The sequence below is a fragment of the Mytilus galloprovincialis genome, chromosome 6 (assembly GCF_965363235.1).
Source record: "Mytilus galloprovincialis chromosome 6, xbMytGall1.hap1.1, whole genome shotgun sequence".
NCBI lineage: Eukaryota > Metazoa > Mollusca > Bivalvia > Mytilida > Mytilidae > Mytilus > Mytilus galloprovincialis.
Window position 1 is genome coordinate 85,889,708 of NC_134843.1, and position 21,256 is coordinate 85,910,963.

Below are 21,256 nucleotides of genomic sequence, written 5' to 3' on the forward strand. Positions count from 1 at the left end.
CTTGACCTTTGAACTTTAAAGTCAATAGCGCTTAATATATTCTTAACGAGTAACACCTTACCAAGTTTTGAGCATTTTGGTTCTAGAGTGTCCATAACAATTTTATCTACTCGCAACTTAAATGTAGTAGGCGAGGGGATAATAAACTAAGTTTTATAAGAATTAGACAAAAAGATCGATTACCCGCCATGCATGGCAGACTTGTACAGAAACGATATGTTGTCGAAATTCTGTTCGCATGTTTTAGACATCGTATGGCCATCGTGCCATCATCGTAATCCATCGTGTAGCCTTCGTAATCCATCGTGTAGCCTTCGTAATCCATCGTGTAGCCTTCGTGATCCATCGTGTAGGCTACGGCTGAGATATGAAGCTTAAATACCCGTCTTCGGTTAACCTTCGTATGTCCATCTTTTGCTATCGTAATCAATTTCGGCACCATCGTATAGACTTCGTTATTCATCGTACTTACTTCGGTCACTTTTTGGTATTTTAACGAGATCGGGACCAACTTCGTACGAACTTACAATTTTAGCATTCGGGTGTCCATCGTATATAAAAATCGGGACAGTGTGACGCGGGCATAACGGATTCCCGTTGAATAACATAAATGTTCAATAAAGTATGAAAAACACTTTGTCAAGATACCTAAGAAGGTGAAGTCGACCTTAACAAAGGTCATTAAAAAAACCAAAGACTTTTATCATTGATAAGGTTAGTCATTATCATAAAAACTATATGAGTTATAGTTATGTAATTCATGTTACCCACTTATAATATATTATACTTTTGTTTTGATAAATGCATAGTAATGTAATGTTAACAATAGTATGCTACGGCTAAAATAAAAATAAAAATACATGCGATGCGATGCTTAAATTAATATGCATATTAATTTGACGCCTCTATCTCATTAAATATGCTTATCTATACAAGTCAGCAAATTTAGAAGTAGAATTAAAAAAATAAAGTATAATATAGAAATAATTCATTATCTACTGATTTCATATAAATAGAACAGTGTTTTCAACCTATACCAACAGTTGAAAGACATATATTCAACCTATCCCTACAAATAAAATACAATTATTAATTAATAACAGGTTTTAAAGCAACTTAATTTTACTCTTTGCAAATTCAGAAACAAAAAATAAACTATTGGCTAAATTGTGTTGTACACTAGTAAAATAGCCACGGACGTTTTACGGACGTTATGAAAAAAGTCTGTACGACATCCGTATAACGGAAGTTTCAATAAATTTACGGACGATTTAAACAGAAAATAGTAACACGTCCGTAAAACGGATCCTTCATATTACGGACGTTCTCAAACGTTCCGTATCACGGCAGTAAAACACATTGTACATATATTACAATCAAGAAATACGTGTAAAGTGTGCTTAAATACTGATAAATATCACATTTATAAGTAAAATAAATTGAATACGAGTAAGATCTTCCATACTGGAATCCTTCTTTCTTTATTCATTCGTAAGTAAATGTGGCGCCCAATATACTATTCAATCAATACCTTTCGCAATTCTTGATACTTATGTCAAAATATAGTCTTCTCAAATTGAATATTCATGGTTCTTTGGGTCTTTGCTTAAATACATATATTTTGTTCTTTTGACTTTAAATCTCAAATTTCAATCAGTTCCCAGCTAACACATAATATTTTCATGATATTATTGACTGGTTATATATATGTTTGTCAAAAAATTTTACCAAAAAATATTTTATAGACATTTTTTCTACATCAGAATTTATGCATGAATTATATTTTATAACACATTTTTTATTAATATCTATGTAAAGCATAGGTTTGATGTATAATAAAATATCTTTTTGATGTAACATCAAGATAATTTTCTTGTCCTAATTAAAAATATAAAAATGGTTATATCTAATGAATATTTCAATAACATCATAACAATATATCTTTATTGACTTTATTAAGAAAATATTAGTTAAATAAAATTGAGAATGGAAATGGGGAATGTGCCAAAGAGACAACAACCCGACCATAGAAAAAAACAACAGCAGAAGGTCACCAACCGGTCTTCAATGTAGCGAGAAATTCCCGCACCCGGAGGCGTCCTTCAACTGGCCCCTAAACAAATATATACTAGTTCAGTGATAATGAACGCCATACTAATTTCCAAATTGTACACAAGAAACTAAAATTAAAATAATACAAGACTAACAAAGGCTAGAGGCTCCTGACTTGGGACAGGCGCAAAAATGCGGCGGGGTTAAACATGTTTGTGAGATCTCAACCCTCCCCCTATACCTCTAGCCAATGTAGAAAAGTAAACGTATAACAATACGCACATTAAAATTCAGTTCAAGAGAAGTCCGAGTCTGATATCAGCAGATGTAACCAAAGAAAATAAACAAAATGACAATAATACATAAATAACAACAGACTATTAGCAGTTAACTGACATGCCAGCTCCAGAATTCAATTAAACTGACTGAAAGATTATGATTTCATCATATGAACATCAGGCACAATCCTTCCCGTTAGGGGTTTAGTATCATACCATCATAACATGTATGAGAAGAACATAACCCGTGTCATGCCAACAACTGGTTTTTGAATAAATGTGTTTAGTTACGATGCAAAGACCCTATAAGTGAATCAATATTAACGCCAACATATGCAATCTTTAATGACCTGACAACAGTATCGTAACTATATCCCTTCTTAATAAGTCTATTCAAAGGTTTTGTTAGTTTTTTAGGTGAATACTGACACTTTTGTGCTTTATAAAGAATATAAAGACTGTTTCATAATCGTTTTAAGGTTCATGTGGACCCTATGGCTAAAATGGCCGTATTTTCACATCAAAAGTTTCTCTGAGTACAGGCAAACCTGTGCATCTGGAAAAGTTTTAAGGCATATCATGCCCTAGATAAATAGAATTCAAGTGCATTGTATGATTTAAAAAATTCATAACTTAACTGGATTTTGCCGTACACTTTTTTTTCGTCTCTGCAGAAGATGATAAAATTAACAAACAGTTGAGTTTACCTTGATTTGGTCCACTCAGATACAAAGTTTAAATAACCAATTATTGTCACTTATCTATTGTCCATCTAATGTCTTTGTCAATTAAAAATGCTCACTTTAATTTTAACCTGTGGGGAAGTTCTAAAACCTGTTAACCCATTTAGTTTATTTTGGCACCTTCTGGAGGAATGAAAAAAAGTGCACGGCAAAATCCTGGTAAGTTTTAATTTTTCTAAAACATTAAACATATTTAAAATTCATTTATCTAGGGCATGCTATGCCTGAAAAAATTTACAGATGCGCAGGTTTGTCTGTACGCAGAGTAAATTTTGAGGTGAAAATACGGCCATTTTAGCCATAGGGTTCACATGATCCTTCAGATAATATGTTTAATAGATATTTGTAAGATGTATGATAGAAATGTTTTCCAAATGTTTGTTAGTGATGTTTGAGTGAAGCACATGTTTGATATGAAAAAAGAAATATTTTAAAAACATTTTTACATAGTATTTCTCATTGATATTTGTAAGATGTACGACAAATGTTTTTCTAATGTTTGTAAGTGATATTTGTGTGACGCCCATGTTTGGTATGAAAAAGGAAATATTTTTTATATATTTTTTTAATCAGATTATTAAACATTAATGTCTTCTCATTTTTGATAGAAACGTTTTTACAAATCTAATCTAACTTAGATGAAAATTCCAATCAAGTCAAAAGAAAAATTATCTAGCGAATAACGATTGTGTTTGAAGAGCATTGAGGACTCAGTAAAAAATCAAATGATAAAGTCATACCAAATAGGTCTACGATAATCTGTGCCTAGAACTAGAAAATTCTTTGTATTTTTCCTAATTCAAAGTTTTTAAAACAGTGTTTATAAGAAAATATCATTGATATTTTATGCAACTAAAGAAATATAAGCCAACGTTGTGCCAACAATATGCCAACGTATTAGGTACTTATCTCCCCTCTTTATACCACATAATTGAATTTTTTTTTTATTCCAACGTTTTAACAAAAAAAAATGTGCTCTTCATTCTATTTATCTAACATTTTCAAATCTGTGTAGTCATTCAAATGTATTTACCTAAATGTATGGAATGGTAGTGGTTGCATAAATTCGATATTTTTCATTTAAATGCAATATTTTATATTTAATTAATATATTTCTTCATTTAAATGCAATATTTTTTCATTTGAATGGTATATTTTTTCATTTAGATGCAATATTTTTTTTTTTATTTAAATGGTAAAATTTTTCATTTAAATGGTATATTTTTTCATTTAGATGCAATATTTTTTATTCAATTGGTATACAAAATCATTTGCATGCAATATTTTTAATTCAATTGGTATAATAGTTTTTTTTATTTTTATGCAATAATTGCATCATGGGAAGTTCTTTGACTCCTAAAGGTCAAATTTGCAACAACGTTTGTGATTGGTCGGTATTTATTTGGATTTTTGCCCCTTTCTTTCTAAACTTGAGTGACCAAGAATTAAAAAAACGCGTTAGCCTCAGAATATCGCCCATCTAACTTAAATTTGGCGTTCGTGCGAGTTCGTTCACTGGCAATTAATGCCAATATAATGGCCAGGCAGAGCAAAAAAATGCGAGTGACAAGTAATAATAATTAATTTGACACACAACTTGTTCATGGATAGAAACAGATGCCTGCATGCATTTCAAAAACATCTCCAATAAAAACCCTTTCTGAAGAAACTCCTCTACAGTCTTCACATTGAAATAAAAAATATATATACATAGCTAGTCCTCCCCCCTTCTAAGTCCAGATACATGTTATCATGACGTTTTTGTGCTACATGTATATTATTTTTTTTTAACTTTTCTTAATCCTCAGAGATCTTGCAGGTGGGCAAACATGAACAAAGAATATAAAGCCTTCCATTTTTATCTATCCAGATATCCAAATATTTTATCTTCAAAACTTTTAAATGATTTACTTTTCAATACTGCATTGGGAAAGGAAGGGGTATACAAGTTTATTTTGTGATACAGTATATAATATAAGTATAGGTATCCAACAAATTATATGATTGTACGTTTAGCTATTATCTAGACCCGTACAAAATGTATATATTAAGACACACATAACAGGGGCGGATAAAAAACCTCAGTGTCTTAGGGGGAGGGGGAGGTTCAAATTTAGATATTTGTATAGAGATGTATATATGCGAGTATTGGCAGCAATGGTTATGGTGTGTGTGTGTAGGGAGGGTTACAGATCAAAGATCGTTTCTATAATTCTATATCTTTTAGTTTTTTCCATTTCACTCAATTCTTTATCCTTTGATCTCTATTATATTTCTCCTAAACATGCATGAGATATTTGCCACTGGACATAAGGCAACCAAAAATCAATCAACTTATTCTGTATATTTCATCATCTCTTCTCTTTATTATGTTAACTATAGGTTTGGTCCCGCCCCTTATCTATTTTTTGTTTATATATTTGATAATGCCATTTTTTTTTCGAAAAAAGGTAAGGGCAAGGCGTTTTTAAAAACGTATTAATGGGTCGCGTTTTTTGTTTTTTTTTTTTGTTCTTCGGAAGTGAGCCAGAAGAAGTCTATTGATTTTTTTTTTTTGCATTTGGAAGATCTTCTAGTTCTCTTTTACCTCTTCTTTTTTGATAGGTTATCAAGACGGTAGAGGCATATAACAAACATGGCGTCGTTTAGTCTAAATGAAATTATTAATTTATGAATGCAGATATATAAGAATGTGGGCTCTTTATAAACGTTTTTTATGGTATGACAGTAGGACGATAAGCTGGATAAATATAAGAACTACACGGACAATAACTGTTTTAAAGGGACAATTATTTGATTTTCTAGGGAAGGGTTTTTGATTCATTAGTGCTTAACGCTACTGTCAACACTATTGGGCTATTCCATGGTGGTCAGTTTAAATTTATAAATGAAGGATGGGGAAGGGAAGGGAGAGCATTATTACTCAATTCAATCTGTCACTAATCAAGCATATTTTTCAGCTCTTACCAGGCAACCATATTCATATATAAAATCCTTCTGTTCTGTCCCCCACCCGAACAAATAAATAAATACAAAATGGCTTTTATTTAACACAAGTTTATATTGATTGATTGTATGTTGCTAATTTTAACACCAAGTGACAAATATTTCATGCTTGTTCATGAAAACACGAGTTAGAAGTCAGATATATAATATAAAAACGAAGAGATGGAATGTGATTGCAAATAAGGCAACTATCCACCGGAGTTCAAATATGAAGTGGATGTAAGCAATTATAGACCATCGAAAGGCCTTCAACAATGACAAAAACCTGATAATGTAAAGTCGTCTATAAAAGGCCCGACATGAAAATGTAACGATTCAAACGAAAAAAACTAACAGCCTAATTATACATGACAAAACACTTGACAAAATATCAAATATGAGTCGAGACATGAACCAACGACAGCCACTAAACAACAGGCTCCTGACCTTGGACAGATAAATAAAGAATATCAGGCGCGAAGCTACGTTTACGTCAGAACGCCCGTGCGTACACTTGACTTTTGTTATTCTTAAAGTCTGAAACTATTGTGAATCCTTTTGTTTAAAGCAAACTATTATCTGGTGAGACAAAAGAGGGACGAAAGATACCAAAGGGACAGTCAAACTCATAAATCTAAAACAAACTGACAACGCCATGGCTAAAAATGAAAAAGACAAACAGAAAAACAATAGTACACATGACACAACATAGAAAACTAAAGAATAAACAACACGAACCCCACAAAAAACTAGGGGTGATCTCAGGTGCTCCGGAAGGGTAAGCAGATCCTGCTCCACATGTGGCACCCGTCGTGTTGCTTATGTGATTACAAATCCGGTAAATAGTCTAATTCGGTAGGTCACATTCATGAAAGGGAAGGGGATTGTAGTTACGACGTAAGGAACATATCCGATATCATTTGTGAAACGGTTATTCCATAACGGTCAACCAACTCGTGATGGCGTCCGTAAAATTTACGAAGGGATGATTTCAACTTCACCATTTGGAACTCTTGGTTTAATAGCTTCCTTGTGAGCAATAACCCTCTATCAAGAAAATCCTGATAGGAAATGCAAGCACGGGAATATCGTATCAATTGGGAGATATATACCCCGTATGCAGGTGCTGCTGGAATGTTGCTACTTAGAAATGGAAAGTTCACAATTGCACTCTTCATCCAAGTCAAAATTTATAAATGTAAGCCATTATAGGTCAAAGTACGGTCTTCAACATGGAGCCTTGGCTCAAACCGAACAGAAAGCCATAAAGGGCCCCCAAAAATGACTAATGTAAAACTATTTAAAGTCTAACCTATTTTTAAAAAAGGTATACAATGTACTTGCATATATATCTATATACAATGGAAGTTTTTGAAAAGTGGCCCGAACGTTGTGACCATCGAATTTTGCAATAGAAATACTAGTCAGGACCACAAGATTTTAATAAAACAGCCAGTGCAGGACTCGCACGAACGCCAGATTTAGTTAGAGGGGCGATATTCTGAAGCGTTTTTTTAATTATTGGTCACTCAAGTTTAGAAAGAAAGGAGAGAAAATCCAAATCAATACCGACCAATCACAAACGTTGTTGCAAATTTGACCTTAAGGCGTCAAAGAATTTCCCATGATGCAATTATTGCATATACATATAAAACTATTATACCAATTGAATAAAAAATATTGCATGCAAATGTTTTTGTATACCAATGGAATACAAAATATTGCATTTGAATGAAAATTATAGCATTTGAATGAAATATTATACCATTTGAATGAAAAATTATACCATTTGAATGGAAAATTATATCATTTGAATAAAAAATATTGCATTTGAATTAAAAAAATATTCTATTTAAATGAAAAATTATACCATTTAAATAAAAAATATTGCATCTAAATGAAAAAATATACCAATCAAATGAAAAAATGTTGCATTTAAATGAAGAAATATACCAATTAAATATGAAATATTGCATTTAAATGAAGAAATATACCAATTAAATATGAAATATTGCATTTAAATGAAGAAATATACCAATTAAATATGAAATATTGCATTTAAATGAAAAAGTATCGAATTTTTGCAACCAATACCATGCCATATAAATGATTGAATAATCTTATGCACAAACAAAAAATATGGTAAACCAGCCCAAAACAACAAATACAATTTCTCATCTTATTACAAATCAACAGATCATTGACACGAGTAATTTTCTTGCTTTCCAATTGACAGTTGTGAAACTACTGATTATATAGAATATAGCATTAACTAGTAGATTTTTATGAGATGATTCATAACCTTTCATTTCAATACATTAATTGTTTATTGTCATGGGTACATGGTTGACAGACTGTATATAAAAATTTGGTAGACATCCATAAAACATATCCTAGACATGAGAAGAATATTTTGTCAAGATGTTTGAAAGATTTTGTCTGGATATTTTCAATTGACACTGAATAATATCAAAATTATGTTATTTCAATATTAAATCAAGATATTTAAAAACAAAATGCTCTTTAAACATTCAGAACAAATATTTCCAGAAAATATGCTATTCACATGAGCAAAGCGTGACATATCATGTCAAAAACATGTTTTTGAATGATATTTTGGTGACATTTTGCAATATATTTTGTGCTACCTGGGTTAGATCATTCAAAAATGGATGGTTAGACTTAATGTAACTGTAATGAATTACTATTGCACAAAAACATTACGTTCTTCCAACAAATATTTATGTCCCGTCTTCCAATCCAATATATCAAATGTCGGAGAAACCTGGACACAATACCCAAAACTAATGTTATTCAAAGAACACAGCACAAACAGATAAAAACATGATAGTGCGTGATCATTGCATCAACACCACATGTACATATTGTTACAACAACTTATTTGGAAGAAACTCATACAATTGTATGTTGTAACATAAATTGGAATTTTCTGTTGATGTCTTAGAGAAATAATTTGCTTAAAAAATGTGTTGAGAGAAAACCATGGTATTATAAACAGATACACCATGTTAAGGAGGGGTATTTGTGAAAAATACCAGTAGAGAGAATGTTAAATTTCGCGAGCCGTAAGGCGAGGGAAATTCATTCTCAAGACTGGTATTTTTCGCAAATACCCCTCAAGAACATGCTATATAGATCTGTTTAATTACACCGAATGTTAATGTTCAAAAACGCATTGATGATTGCGATGTTACAAGCGTCCAGTCGTGGCAAATACCACAGCAGAGAGGGTAAAAAAGGCATATCCTTTTGGCAAATACCCCGGCGGCGTTTCAAAATGAACGATATTCATTTGATAACAGTAAATTGGTGAAAAAATACACTTGTTATCAACCAATCAAAATCTAGGATTCTTAAATAAGGTGAAATTATATCTGCAATTTGATGTTGAACCATACTTTGCTAATAAAATATGCGACTCAACTAGATCTAAAGGAAAGAAGGCGGAGCTTAGCTTAGATACAACATATTCGTTTTTATGGTATTCCATGGCTGATGCTCCACCCTTTTCTTTTTAAAGGTATCCGCCTCTGAAATATTTAGGAAATTGATCATGTGTACCACATCTTTTGAAACCTTATACAAACTAAATGGGATTGTTACGAGTTCCTTTATATCTTGAGATATCTTGAAAACCAAAAAAATAAAACAATTCTTACCGTCATTCGAATAATTATTTAATCCTTGTTGCTGAAATCCGACATTTTTGTTTACTTTCTGATGGCATAATGAAATTACCTGCGCATACGATCATACACGGGGCGAAACCCTTGGTTGCGAGAGCTTTCTGTCATTGAAAAAAAAACGGTAACGTGATCAATTTCTTATTTTAGTTCAAGCTGTCAATCATTTTATTTATATTTAAAATTTTATATACCATGTGTCTTACTCATTAACATATTTAAACACACCCATCCTTCGGATTCGTTTATTTAAATATGTTAACTCGAAATAACCATGGTATATATAGTACTTGACAACAACGTCAGACAGTTAGAATATTTGGAAGCAATAATTGTATAGCTTGACACTTATTTTAAAAGACCTCTGCAGGGAATCATGATTTGGAGTGGAACAGTTTTCTTAATCTCCATTTCACTTATAACGGTGGAGTCCTGCCAGCAAAATGGAAGTAAGTCAACATTATTTTACTTATTTTTACCATAGGTCGTGTAATTCTTCAACAGGAGCATTTGCCATGTAATAAAAAAAGTAAGATAACAAAAATACCGAACTCCGAGGACAATTAAAATCGGAAAACCCTTAATCAAATATAAAAAATCTAAAGCTCAAACTCATCAAACGAATGGATAAAAATTGTCATATGCCAGATTTGGTTGGTACAGGCATTTTCTTATGTAGAAAACGGCGAAATAAACCTGGTTCTATAGCTAGCTAAAAGGTTGATTTGATTGCATTATTGTCAACTTATAAAGGTGAACCAAGAAGAATATAACTGATGGACACTTTTATTCATGTCCTAGGCCTTAAATTAATAATATCATTTATATTTTTTCACAAACAACAGCAACGGGATAAATTTGCATTTTTACAGGCTGGCGTTATCAAAGAATAGTGTTATTATCAAAATAAAAGCCGATATTGTTAAAAATACAAAAGCGATAAACAAACAAAAGATTTCACTTGTGTCATGTAAGCAAATATTCATGCAAAAGCTACCGACGACTGACAGTAATCATATATGAGTCTGAATTTCTGTCGTGCTACTTTTAATGTTTGAAACCAGCAATATGTCGTTTTCAGTCAGGATTAAAAACTAACAAAATTTTATTCAAATTTTTGTTCCTCATAAAGGTTTTCCAGTTCTGTGGCATTAAACAAAAATATATATTCAAAATATTTATATTGTGTGTAAACATAACGTTGAAAACCGCACACATATTTGATGAATAATACTTGTTAAAATGTTTAGTTCTCCCTGTTTGGAAATTGATAATTTACTTCTGTTCAATACAATCTTGTGGTGTTATTTAAGTTGCATTGCATAGGTCTAAGAGTTTCTAAGCTATCAGGGTGGAATCGAATGCATTTTATATGTCATTTTTCCCAACTATCGCAACTGGACCAAGAATTGCAATTGAAAACGGCACAATGTATTTCAGAAACAATTTACTTTGTTCGACATAAACTATGACAATTTCAAAAAAGAATCATGATTATGTCCAGCCAATTACTTTCTCTGAAGTCATTTATGATGAACACTTATTTTTTTTGTCTTCGAAAAACTCTCTCATTCAGTGTACAGATTATTCATAAATGCTTCACATGTTCTTTGTGTCAACATATTGAGGTCGTATCAATGTGTTCTCATGCTATTCTTTTTATTTCATATAGTAACCTGTGGGAGCGAATGGGTACAACAATTAGAGAATAACCAACAAGGCAATGTAGTAACCGGTAGTAAAGAAACGCTTCGACAGGATATCTTGAGTGGTGCAAAAGTTCGGATCAGTTTTGGAAATTATTATGCAGATACCCAGTTTACGTACATCCTAAATGATGAAGTGTGTGTACAGTCACTTTTTCATATCAGCAAGAATGGTTGGGATAAACATCAAACTAAGGCATATTGGTGGTTTCTCAACGTATGTACTACTGGAAATGTACACATGTCTCGGTGGTTTGTCGGAAATCATACTCAACAGTCAACACCAGAAACAAAAACTAAATACAGTGTCAGATGGTTTACAAGGTATATAAAGAAATAAATAGCTTTCTTATTACTTTTTAAAGTAGCGAGTGTGGAAAAACAGGTATATAGGTGGCACAGTAGTATTTGCATTCCAGAATTTAGGTTATTCTTTTGTGTACCCTACCTAAGTCAATGTATCTGAACAGTGTGCTTGAACATAAAATATAGTATCAACTGCACACACTTTCCCAAACTGAGGGATGAATCATGTGTAGAAAAATATGAAATAATTTTACAAACAGATGAAAATGAATTTTTAAGATTTTTTTTAATTGTGTATTCAATGCATGATAAAAGACTTAAAAGCACTAGTGGCCTTAAATTTTTGAAAATAGCAAAAAAAGTAAGCGGTCATGATACACATTTATATTTATTTCTGAATTGTCAAATGAAAGTACTTTAGTTAACTGTGAAAGTTATTTTTTTTAGCAGTGTTCGAAAGTGGTCAAAATTCTAAAAAGGCTATAATTATCCCTTATGGGCCAGGAAATACTACCGTACATATATTATGACTCTCTTGTATTAAATTAAGGTCTGTTTCTTTTCATACAAAGCACTGATTCTTTTTTACGGATTTCACTATATCTTAAGTACTGTTTGGATCGAACAGCCCTGCAGCATATGTATTACTTTATGATCTTCGAATAGTCCTGTCTCAAGACATTAATTGTCGGAATGCGCTTCTGATGAAGGAAAGTTGATAACGGTAATGATATGATATTCTTCTGTGGCTTTGTCAAATGAAACTTCAATCTAAAAACATTACAGATGATAACATGTCCATCAATCTTTGAGGACATGTTTCATCAAGTTGAACGTCATAAAATCAAAAAATCGAATAAGGTAGAAGTTTGCATTGCTGATTATATAAATAGATGATGTGGTATTATTGCCAATGAGATAACTGTTCACAAGAGACCATATGGCCATAATAGGTCACCGTATGGTCTTCAACAATGTGCTAGGCCCATATAATAAGTTTTTCTCAGAGTGCTTTGTTTGTTTGTTGTTTCTTTTTCATTTAACACCTCATTACTAGTATCTTATACTGAAATAATAATTGCCAAACCAATGTTCTCTCTATTTTCAGACAATTAAGTTCAGAGTCAAATCCTCAAACTCCCATTTACTGCAACTCAGACAGTGGATCAGCAAGCTGTGGCAATATAACACATCTAACAAGAGCTGTTGCTAACGGAGCAGAAATTCACGTTACGAATGTAAAAGGTAAACAAGCGGCAGCTCTTGAATTTTCAAATATAGCATATAATAAAGCTGAAACGAAAGTAGCTGGAACACATTTGTGGCAAGTAAGTCAGTCAATTGTCGGAAATCATATAGAATTCCAGCAGAATGCGTATTGGTTTTTTACTCTATGGTCAACCGATGGAACACGCGATTTTTCAAGATGGTCTGTTGGTGAACATACTGACCGAGGACATTCTAATGGCAAAGCATCGATGAAATGGTTTGCTGATACATGTTGGACCTTAGCATATGAACATGACAAAGACGGACAAGTCATCGATGGTTCCCTGGAGTTCTTACGCTCAGCTATTTTAGTTGGCAAACGGGTGAGGCTAGTTTACTCAGATTATACGTACGGAATTGAAGCTGACCAGTTAGTGGTAAGAAACGGTCATGTAACTGCGCAAGTTCTAGGCCACGTATCGAAAGCAAATTTACAGAAATTTCAGGACAACGCACACTGGTATTGGCAAAATGTTGCGACGACCGGAAATGTAGAAACCATCCGCTACAATGTAGGTTCTCACACTAATCGTGGCAGTTCCAATGAGAGACAGGCAACAAAGTGGTTCATTGACTCCAGGCCTTGGCAACACGCGTATTCCAACTCAGAAACAGGTGTTACTACACATGGATCTAAGGCGTCGTTGATACAGGGAGTTAAAGATGGAAAGATGCTCAGATTCACTATTAAATCTACTACATGTAATCAACTAAACAATGATTATATTGCTGTCTTTAATGCTGATAATGCAGACTTAAGTCCGGATGGAAATGATCTTGCTGCACAGCATATTCGGTCGATTGGGTTGACAAAAGATGGGTTATATAATGTAGCATTTGGATCTAAACCCTATTGGAATTTTATGATCGCTACGACAGCTGGTAAATTAGACGAAACAAGATGGACTGTTGGTGAACACCAGAGTCAGGGACACGTCAATTCCAGTTCCGCTATTGATTGGTTTGTTAGTTAAGATGGAACTAATTCTCTGCATACTTATACACTGTATAAAGGATATAATCAAATAGTTATTGTTAATTGGTGATTATTTTCTATATCTCACTATACTAAAATGGAAACAAACGTTCAAGCAGTTTTATCGCACTTACACCAGTTAACATAATAAGTTGATTTAGTTATGTATATTTCAAACAATATATGATTCTTTTCTTTACTCTCAATTTCAAAAATTCGTAGCTAGCAATACATTCTCTACTTTCCTTCATTTTCTATTCCCCAGTTAATATTAACAGATCTCACTGCTTACATTCAAGTAACAATAGTTGACTCATTACCAATCGTACCACTTCTGCTTTATTTTATATGTATATAAAGATATATATTCAACAATCAGTAGACCCTAAAATGTGTAGTAATAGAGTAATATAGTAACTTTTCAAATACAAAACCAGCGGACTAATGTAATAAAAGATAATACACATGTAATAATAAAACAGGCAGACAGCAACCTTGTAATTTCGTGTTCCTTACTTGAGAAATAAATAATATCGCGTGGTTGAAAATATAAGTGAGCAACCAACCTTTCCAACTGGACAAATGGTGTCACAATAATCACAACATAAAACCAAACTGAAAAAATAGAAGGAAAAGGTTTGACACCTTTAAATTTAAACTAAGCACACACATAACAAAATCACAACAAAAGACACATAAACAAGGTATTGATATTGAGAGGCATAACAATTAACCAAAGGGACATTCAAACTCAAAAGTCGAGAATGAAATGATAACACCAATGTCTAAAAAAAGCAGACAAATAACAGTACACCAAAATACAACATAGAATACTTAAGACTGAGTAACACAAACAATCTAAAAAAAATGGGAATGATGTCAGATGCTCCGAATGGTAAGTCGATCCTTCTCTATATGTGGTACCCGTCGTATTGCTCATGTTTGTACACACCTGGTAGTAAGCCTAATTCGATTGTTCACAGAACAGGATTGTAGTCAAGACAGTTGGAAAATATCCGTTGTCATCAGTAAAACATATATTCAAAAACGATCAACCAAATTAGACGATTTTTTCTTCCTATTTCTTGACCTGGAAGACTGAGAGAAGCTGATAGATGAACCCAACTGCAGTCTGCATGTAGAGATGACTAAAATGAAAACATTAACCCTAACAGTTCTTAGGTTGGAGTGAAACTGGAACTGGTACAGCAGTCTATAGAAAGTCATTTTTACAAAAGAAATTCGGAACTTTTCGATTTTTTTCCCGATTTTTTTACTTCAACTGGACCTGCGACCGGAAGTACTTGTTTCTTGGTATTTCAATAATAGACACGAATAATAGTCCTATGCCCGCGGGTTTACACTATGTTAGGAAATTTTAGGCATTCAAAATACGCACTTGTTCCAACATCGAAGGGAAACTCACTCCTTAAATGTCATGATGTTTATATATCTCAACTTGTACGATTCGCTCTTGTATGTAACAATGCTTTAGATTTTAACGAGAGGAATTTATGTATTACTGAAAAGTTATTACACCAGGGTTTTCGATATCACAAACTAGTTAAAACGTTTACTAAATTTTATCATCGGTATAAGGACATCATTCGTAAATATAGCTCAACATGCAGACTTCTTATACGTTCAGGTATTTCACATTTGATATTTTATAAAATTTTCTTTATAAAGCACAAAAATGTCAGTATTCACCTCAGAAGCTAACAAAACCTTTAAATAGTCTTATTAAGAAGGGATATAGGTACGATACTGTTGTCAGGTCATTAAAGATTGTATATTTTGGCGTTAATATTGATTCACTTATAGGGTCTTGTCATCGGAACTTCACACATTTATTTAAAAAATAGTTGTTGGCATGACACGAGTTATGTTCTTCTCATATATGTTATGATGGTATGATACTAAACCCCTCACGGGAAGGATTGTGCCTGATATTCATATGATGAAGAGAAAATCTTTCAAGCAGTTTACTGAAAGTCTGGAGCTGGCATGTCAGTTAACTGCTAGTAGTCTGTTGTTATTTGTGTATTATTGTCATTTTGTTTATTTTTTTTGGTTACATCTTCTGACATCAGACTCGAACTTCTCTTGAACTGAATTTTAATGTGCGTATTGTTATGCGTTTACTTTTCTGCATTGGCTAGAGGTATAGGAGAGGGTTGAGATCTCATAAACATGTTTAACCTCGCCGCATTTTTTTACGCCTGTCCCAAGTCAGGCGCCTCTGGCTTTTGTTAGTCTTGTATTATTTTCAATTTTAGTTTCTTGTGTACAATTTGGAGTTTGGCTTTCATTATCACTGACCTGTAAATATATTTGTTTAGGGGCCAGCTGAAGGACGCCTCCGGGTGCGGGAATTTCTCGCTGCATTGAAGACCTGTTGGTGACCTTCTGCTGTTGTCTTCTTTATATTCGGGTTGTTGTCTCTTTGACACATTCCCCATTTCCATTCTCAATTTCATAATACATATATCAACTATTATTCCGAATTATTTTTTTAAAAGAAAAAGTATTTGTGGTATTGCCAAGGATTTTTAGGAGCTGATTAAGATAAATCCAGAACAGGGCTTTGAACGCATGAAATTTATAACGTGTTGTTTAATTTTTTTACAGTACAGGGTTGATAACTCTGCTGGTGGACTATAAGTCACCGAACGTATTATAAGCTCAGTAGCAAGTCCATTGACAATGAATTATAATAATTTATAGCAAACCAGTCAAAATTTGTCCGTTAACGAACTTTGAAATTCAACTTCCTTAGAAAAAGTAAACCTCAGATGAATTTGACTTCTTTTTTGATATCCTTAGGAATATATAGCTCTTCAATTGTTTCGATTCTTAATCATCCTTGACTTCAAATATTCGGGCTTGGGAGTGCCTGAAAAAGAAAAAAGAAAAAATCCCTTCCGATTTAATAAAATTGTGTTGTTTCCTTTCTAAATAAGATTGACCATCAGACAAACGAACACACTTAACGGTCAGTAGGAATCCTCAAAGGTATACACGGGAAATGGTTTAAACCTGTTTATGTCAATAATACGTAGTAAATCGTGTAAATCTGTTTAGGCAGCAACCATTTGATTTTCGGGGGGGGGGGGGGGGGGGGGGGGGAGGCTATGGATTTTTTTCTGAACAATCTATTTTTTTTTCGCGACAAGTCGAAAACATTTTTTTCTTTCAATTTTAGCATTACAAATAGTGGCAACTGAGGGGGAAACAAACAATTTTTTTTTCTCAGAATCAAAAACAAATTATTTTTTTCTACAAAAAGTGGAAACAACCTTTTTTTCTAAAAAAAAATCCATAGCCCCCCCCCCCCCCCCCCGAAAATCAAATGGTTGCTGCCTTATATCAATATTACTACGCAGTAAATCGTGTAAACCTGTTTATGTCAATATTACGCTTCTGTAGAAGTCATATTGGTACCGATAATAATAATAGTTGTCTTTTCAGATGCGACAGCTTATTAAGAGAAATGTAATTATTTTCGTAAGATAGCAATATTTTATACATCCCAAAATTATAATTGCTTTATGGACAATTTGTCACCAAAATGCCTGCAATTGAACTGTTGGCAGTTCCTTATTAAGAATTAGTTGTCTTCCTGGACTTGAATTGTTTATACGGTATTGGTTTTACTTTTGAAGGTCGTACCATGAACTGTAATTTTTCACACATTGGCCGTAGTCATTATCGTCTTACTGGATAGTGTTATCAAGCCACATTTGCTAATTCTATTTTCAAAACAGGCGAATCATGTTTTTTGTATGCATTGCAATGAGAAATTAAAAGGAATAATCAAATAAAAGGTCACGAACTTTGAAAGTCGTAAGACACAGAGGTTTTTGTGTTTTTTTTTTATACTTAGTTTCCAAAAATTTACTTACATATCTTAGTATCATTTTTCCGTATACCAATATTAGACACAAACAGTCATCTGAATGCAAAAAGTAACAATGTATCAGGGTGACATTTTTATCCCCGAAGGATAAAGTCTATTATACACTGCATATTAAATCAAAAACCCTTGAGGATATCTAATGGCCGTTAAGTGTGTTTGTTTGTAAGTCTGTTGGTCAATCTTATTTTAAATATTAAAGAGTTTTTCGTGTCTTGAAGAAATTTAACTGTGCAGAAACTCTAAGTATATTAGAAAGCAGGCACGCGTTGTGTTGTTAATCGATGAAACGGTTTACATAGAGGGCACAATTTACAATACTACTCGATAACTTTTAAGTTATCTTCTGTCTATTAAAAAAATGTGTTCGATCTACTCTATATTTTTATTTTATGTAGATTCTGAGGATTTGATTATTTGGTTTAATGGACTTTGACATAGCTTTCAACAACTGCGATTATTTTGGTCTTTTGTTATTTTCATTTCGTTTTGTGTCAATCTGTATTGTTAAACCTTTTTCAACTCGATTTTACATTTCGTTTTACGTTGTGATATTACACTATTGTCAAGAGGGAGGTAGTTTAACATATAAGTAACACGATAGGGTGCCACACGTGGAGTAGGATCTTCTTACCCTTCCGGAGCAACTGAGATCACTCCAAGGTTTTAGTGGGATTTGTGTTGCTTAGTCTTTTGTAAAATTGTGTTTACAAGAAGCAACAGAAATCATTGATATTCAAACCCATTGAGAAGATAGAAATAATTCACTGCAAAAGCCAATGTGTTACCTATTATAATTAGCTAATAATACAACCATCGATTTAAAGAAAAATCTATACCATATCATAAGCTGTTCATTTTTGTCTTTTAACGTCTTTGGTTCGAGCGCCACAGACGAGTCTTTTGAAGACGAAGCAAATGTCTGGCGTTCACAATTTTAATCCTGGTATTTATGAGTTTATTGGCATATGCCGATAGGAAGCCATTGTTAGCAATGATAGCAATTATCATCTATCTATTAGACACAAAATTATTAACTTCAAAATTACAAGTGGAAATATATCAATTGTGAGTTGATTTACTATGTATTGTCCATATGTTAAGCATCGAAACAACAAAATAGTGCCTTATGCTCATGCTATATATCCATCTTTTGTTTTAATGCTAAACATAGGGAAATTGTATTGAAAAGCTTCAGGCTTTCCCGATGGAATCTGAATTTCATAATTACGTACCTAACTAATAGGAAATAGCCACAAGCAATGCTAATTATTTTAAGACGAGTTAATTTGTTTAAACTTATTGTTAAAAATACTATACAATTACTGTCTTTTGATGAGGTAAATATGCGGTTTTATTGACTTTTGAAAAAATGATATTCACTGAGGCCGACGGCCGAAGTGAATATCAGTTTTTCAAAAGTCAATAAAACCCCATATTTACCGAAACAAAAGACAGTAATTGTTTTATTCCATAGTCCGAGAGAAGAAAATGTATCTAATGACAAACATATACCAATTTTTTTTTACATGAAACATTTTACCATAACGTTGCATGTAAAAGCGCGTGACGTTTAGCGCGGTGAATAACACTTTCTCAGGTGAATATGCTTTTTTATTCAAAATCCAATTCATATAGAGAAACCTACTAAAATAACACCAATATGGAATAATAGATTTTATTTTATATCTTCTGGATCCTCACCACCTATTAGCCATACAAATATATTGTTTGGATAACATTATTAAAACTAGGATATGGATAACATCTTCAAATTTCTCCTTGCAAAGTTGACATACATGATCAGAACTGAATGTCTTTGTGTCTCCGTACTTCAATTCCCGGCTGTTGATCCTAAATTCTAAGTTTATTTTGTTAATACCTGTCTTTGTTTTAAGTTTTGTGGTATAAGAAGGGTTCGAAATAAAAATAACTTTGATTGAATGGAATCTATAGTTTTTTTGTTTGCTGTTGTTGTTATGTTTGTTTCATTCATCATTGCAGATCTTCACGTTTCAATGTGAAGTTACATATATGCAGTACTCTGAATCGTAAGTGTTTCTGTTTTTCGCTTGTGTTCTTCTTATAGTTGATGTGTTTCCCTCGGTTTTAGTTTGTAACCCGGATTTGTTTTCTCTTAATCGATTTGTGACTTTTGAACAGTGGCTTCCTACTGTTGTCTTTATTTTTAATGCATACTGACAATGATTAACGCTGTAGTGTGGTTTTTTTTGTCACGTTGAATTCGTTAACGAAGCTGTGACGTTATCCTTTCGATACGGTAGCTACGCTGAAGTGCAAATATTTTGCGATAACGCTGAATAGCGATGACTTACATTAACCATATTTTCAATGTTTTCCATCTTCACATTTCGAATATAAAGTCATTATTTTGTATTAAATACTGATTTTTAAATAAATAATAGATGATTTCACCAGTTAGCTTTAATAGTCATGAAGGCCGTACATTCGACCTATAATGGTTTACTTTTATAAATTGTTATTTGGATGGAAAGTTGTCTCATTGGCACTCACACCACATCTTCCTATATCTATATAATAGTCATTGAAGTCATACAAAAGTTCAAAAATTAACAACTATAGCCGCTGCATGCAAAGTTAATTTTCAATCTAAACCAGTACTATTTTAGATCACTATAAATCGTGGTAGTTTTTTTTTTATGTAAATACTACTTGATTAGTCAGAATGACACGAAACAAAAGCTTCCAATCTGTTCATCTGCTGTTAATGAGAGCAAGTGATAAAATTCATTACCGTAGTTATTATTACTGAAATAGAGAAAATATATATCCTTTGAAATCCCCTTCATTGTGGTCATCGGAAGCATAACTCTTTTATTTGTAATACAAAAACTTTCAATTGATTGGTGAAAGATGAATGATAAAATTCTGGTCAATATTATTTAAAGGACAGTGATTGGTCGAAATAAGGAAAAAAACCTTCGGCAAAAAATAAAACCGCAAAAATACTGATTTCAGAGGCAAGTTCAAAGGGGAAAATCTCCAATCAAATGGCAAATTCAAAAGCTCGAATGGACAATAACTGTCATATTCCTGACTTGGTACAGGTATTTTCTTAAGTAGAGAATGGGGGTTTAACCCTGGTTTGAAACACCATTTGAAAAGATGTACATTGAAGGTAGAGATCAAACTATTATATTACCAGGGTACTTCAAGATGATATAAGTCAACTACCATTAAATAGACTTATTGCAGGATGATAATTCTTTTAACCATACATATTCATAACGATACCGCAATGCCATAAAAGCTATATGGAAAATAATGAATGGAAAGGTA

The 21,256-nt window shown here is 32.7% G+C and overlaps 1 protein-coding gene across 1 annotated transcript; it reads left to right on the forward strand.

Annotated features, from left to right (window-relative positions):
- Window positions 1-696: 696 nt before the first annotated feature.
- Window positions 697-14,520, forward strand: LOC143080566 (uncharacterized). Its single transcript, XM_076256470.1, has 4 exons — window positions 697-714; window positions 10,123-10,211; window positions 11,435-11,792; window positions 12,883-14,520. Exons 2-4 carry the CDS (start codon window positions 10,139-10,141, stop codon window positions 14,015-14,017), a joined length of 1,566 nt encoding a protein of 521 aa, XP_076112585.1. The 5' UTR covers window positions 697-714; window positions 10,123-10,138; the 3' UTR covers window positions 14,018-14,520.
- Window positions 14,521-21,256: the final 6,736 nt, after the last annotated feature.

Excerpts from the sequence above, each read along its gene's own strand:
- LOC143080566 (XM_076256470.1), top strand. The coding sequence starts at position 10,139 with ATGATTTGGAGTGGAACAGTTTTCTTAATCTCCATTTCACTTATAACG. Across the intron at positions 10,212-11,434 it reads GTCCTGCCAGCAAAATGGAA|TAACCTGTGGGAGCGAATGG; the intron begins GTAAGTCAACAT and ends TATTTCATATAG. Across the intron at positions 11,793-12,882 it reads AGTGTCAGATGGTTTACAAG|ACAATTAAGTTCAGAGTCAA; the intron begins GTATATAAAGAA and ends CTCTATTTTCAG.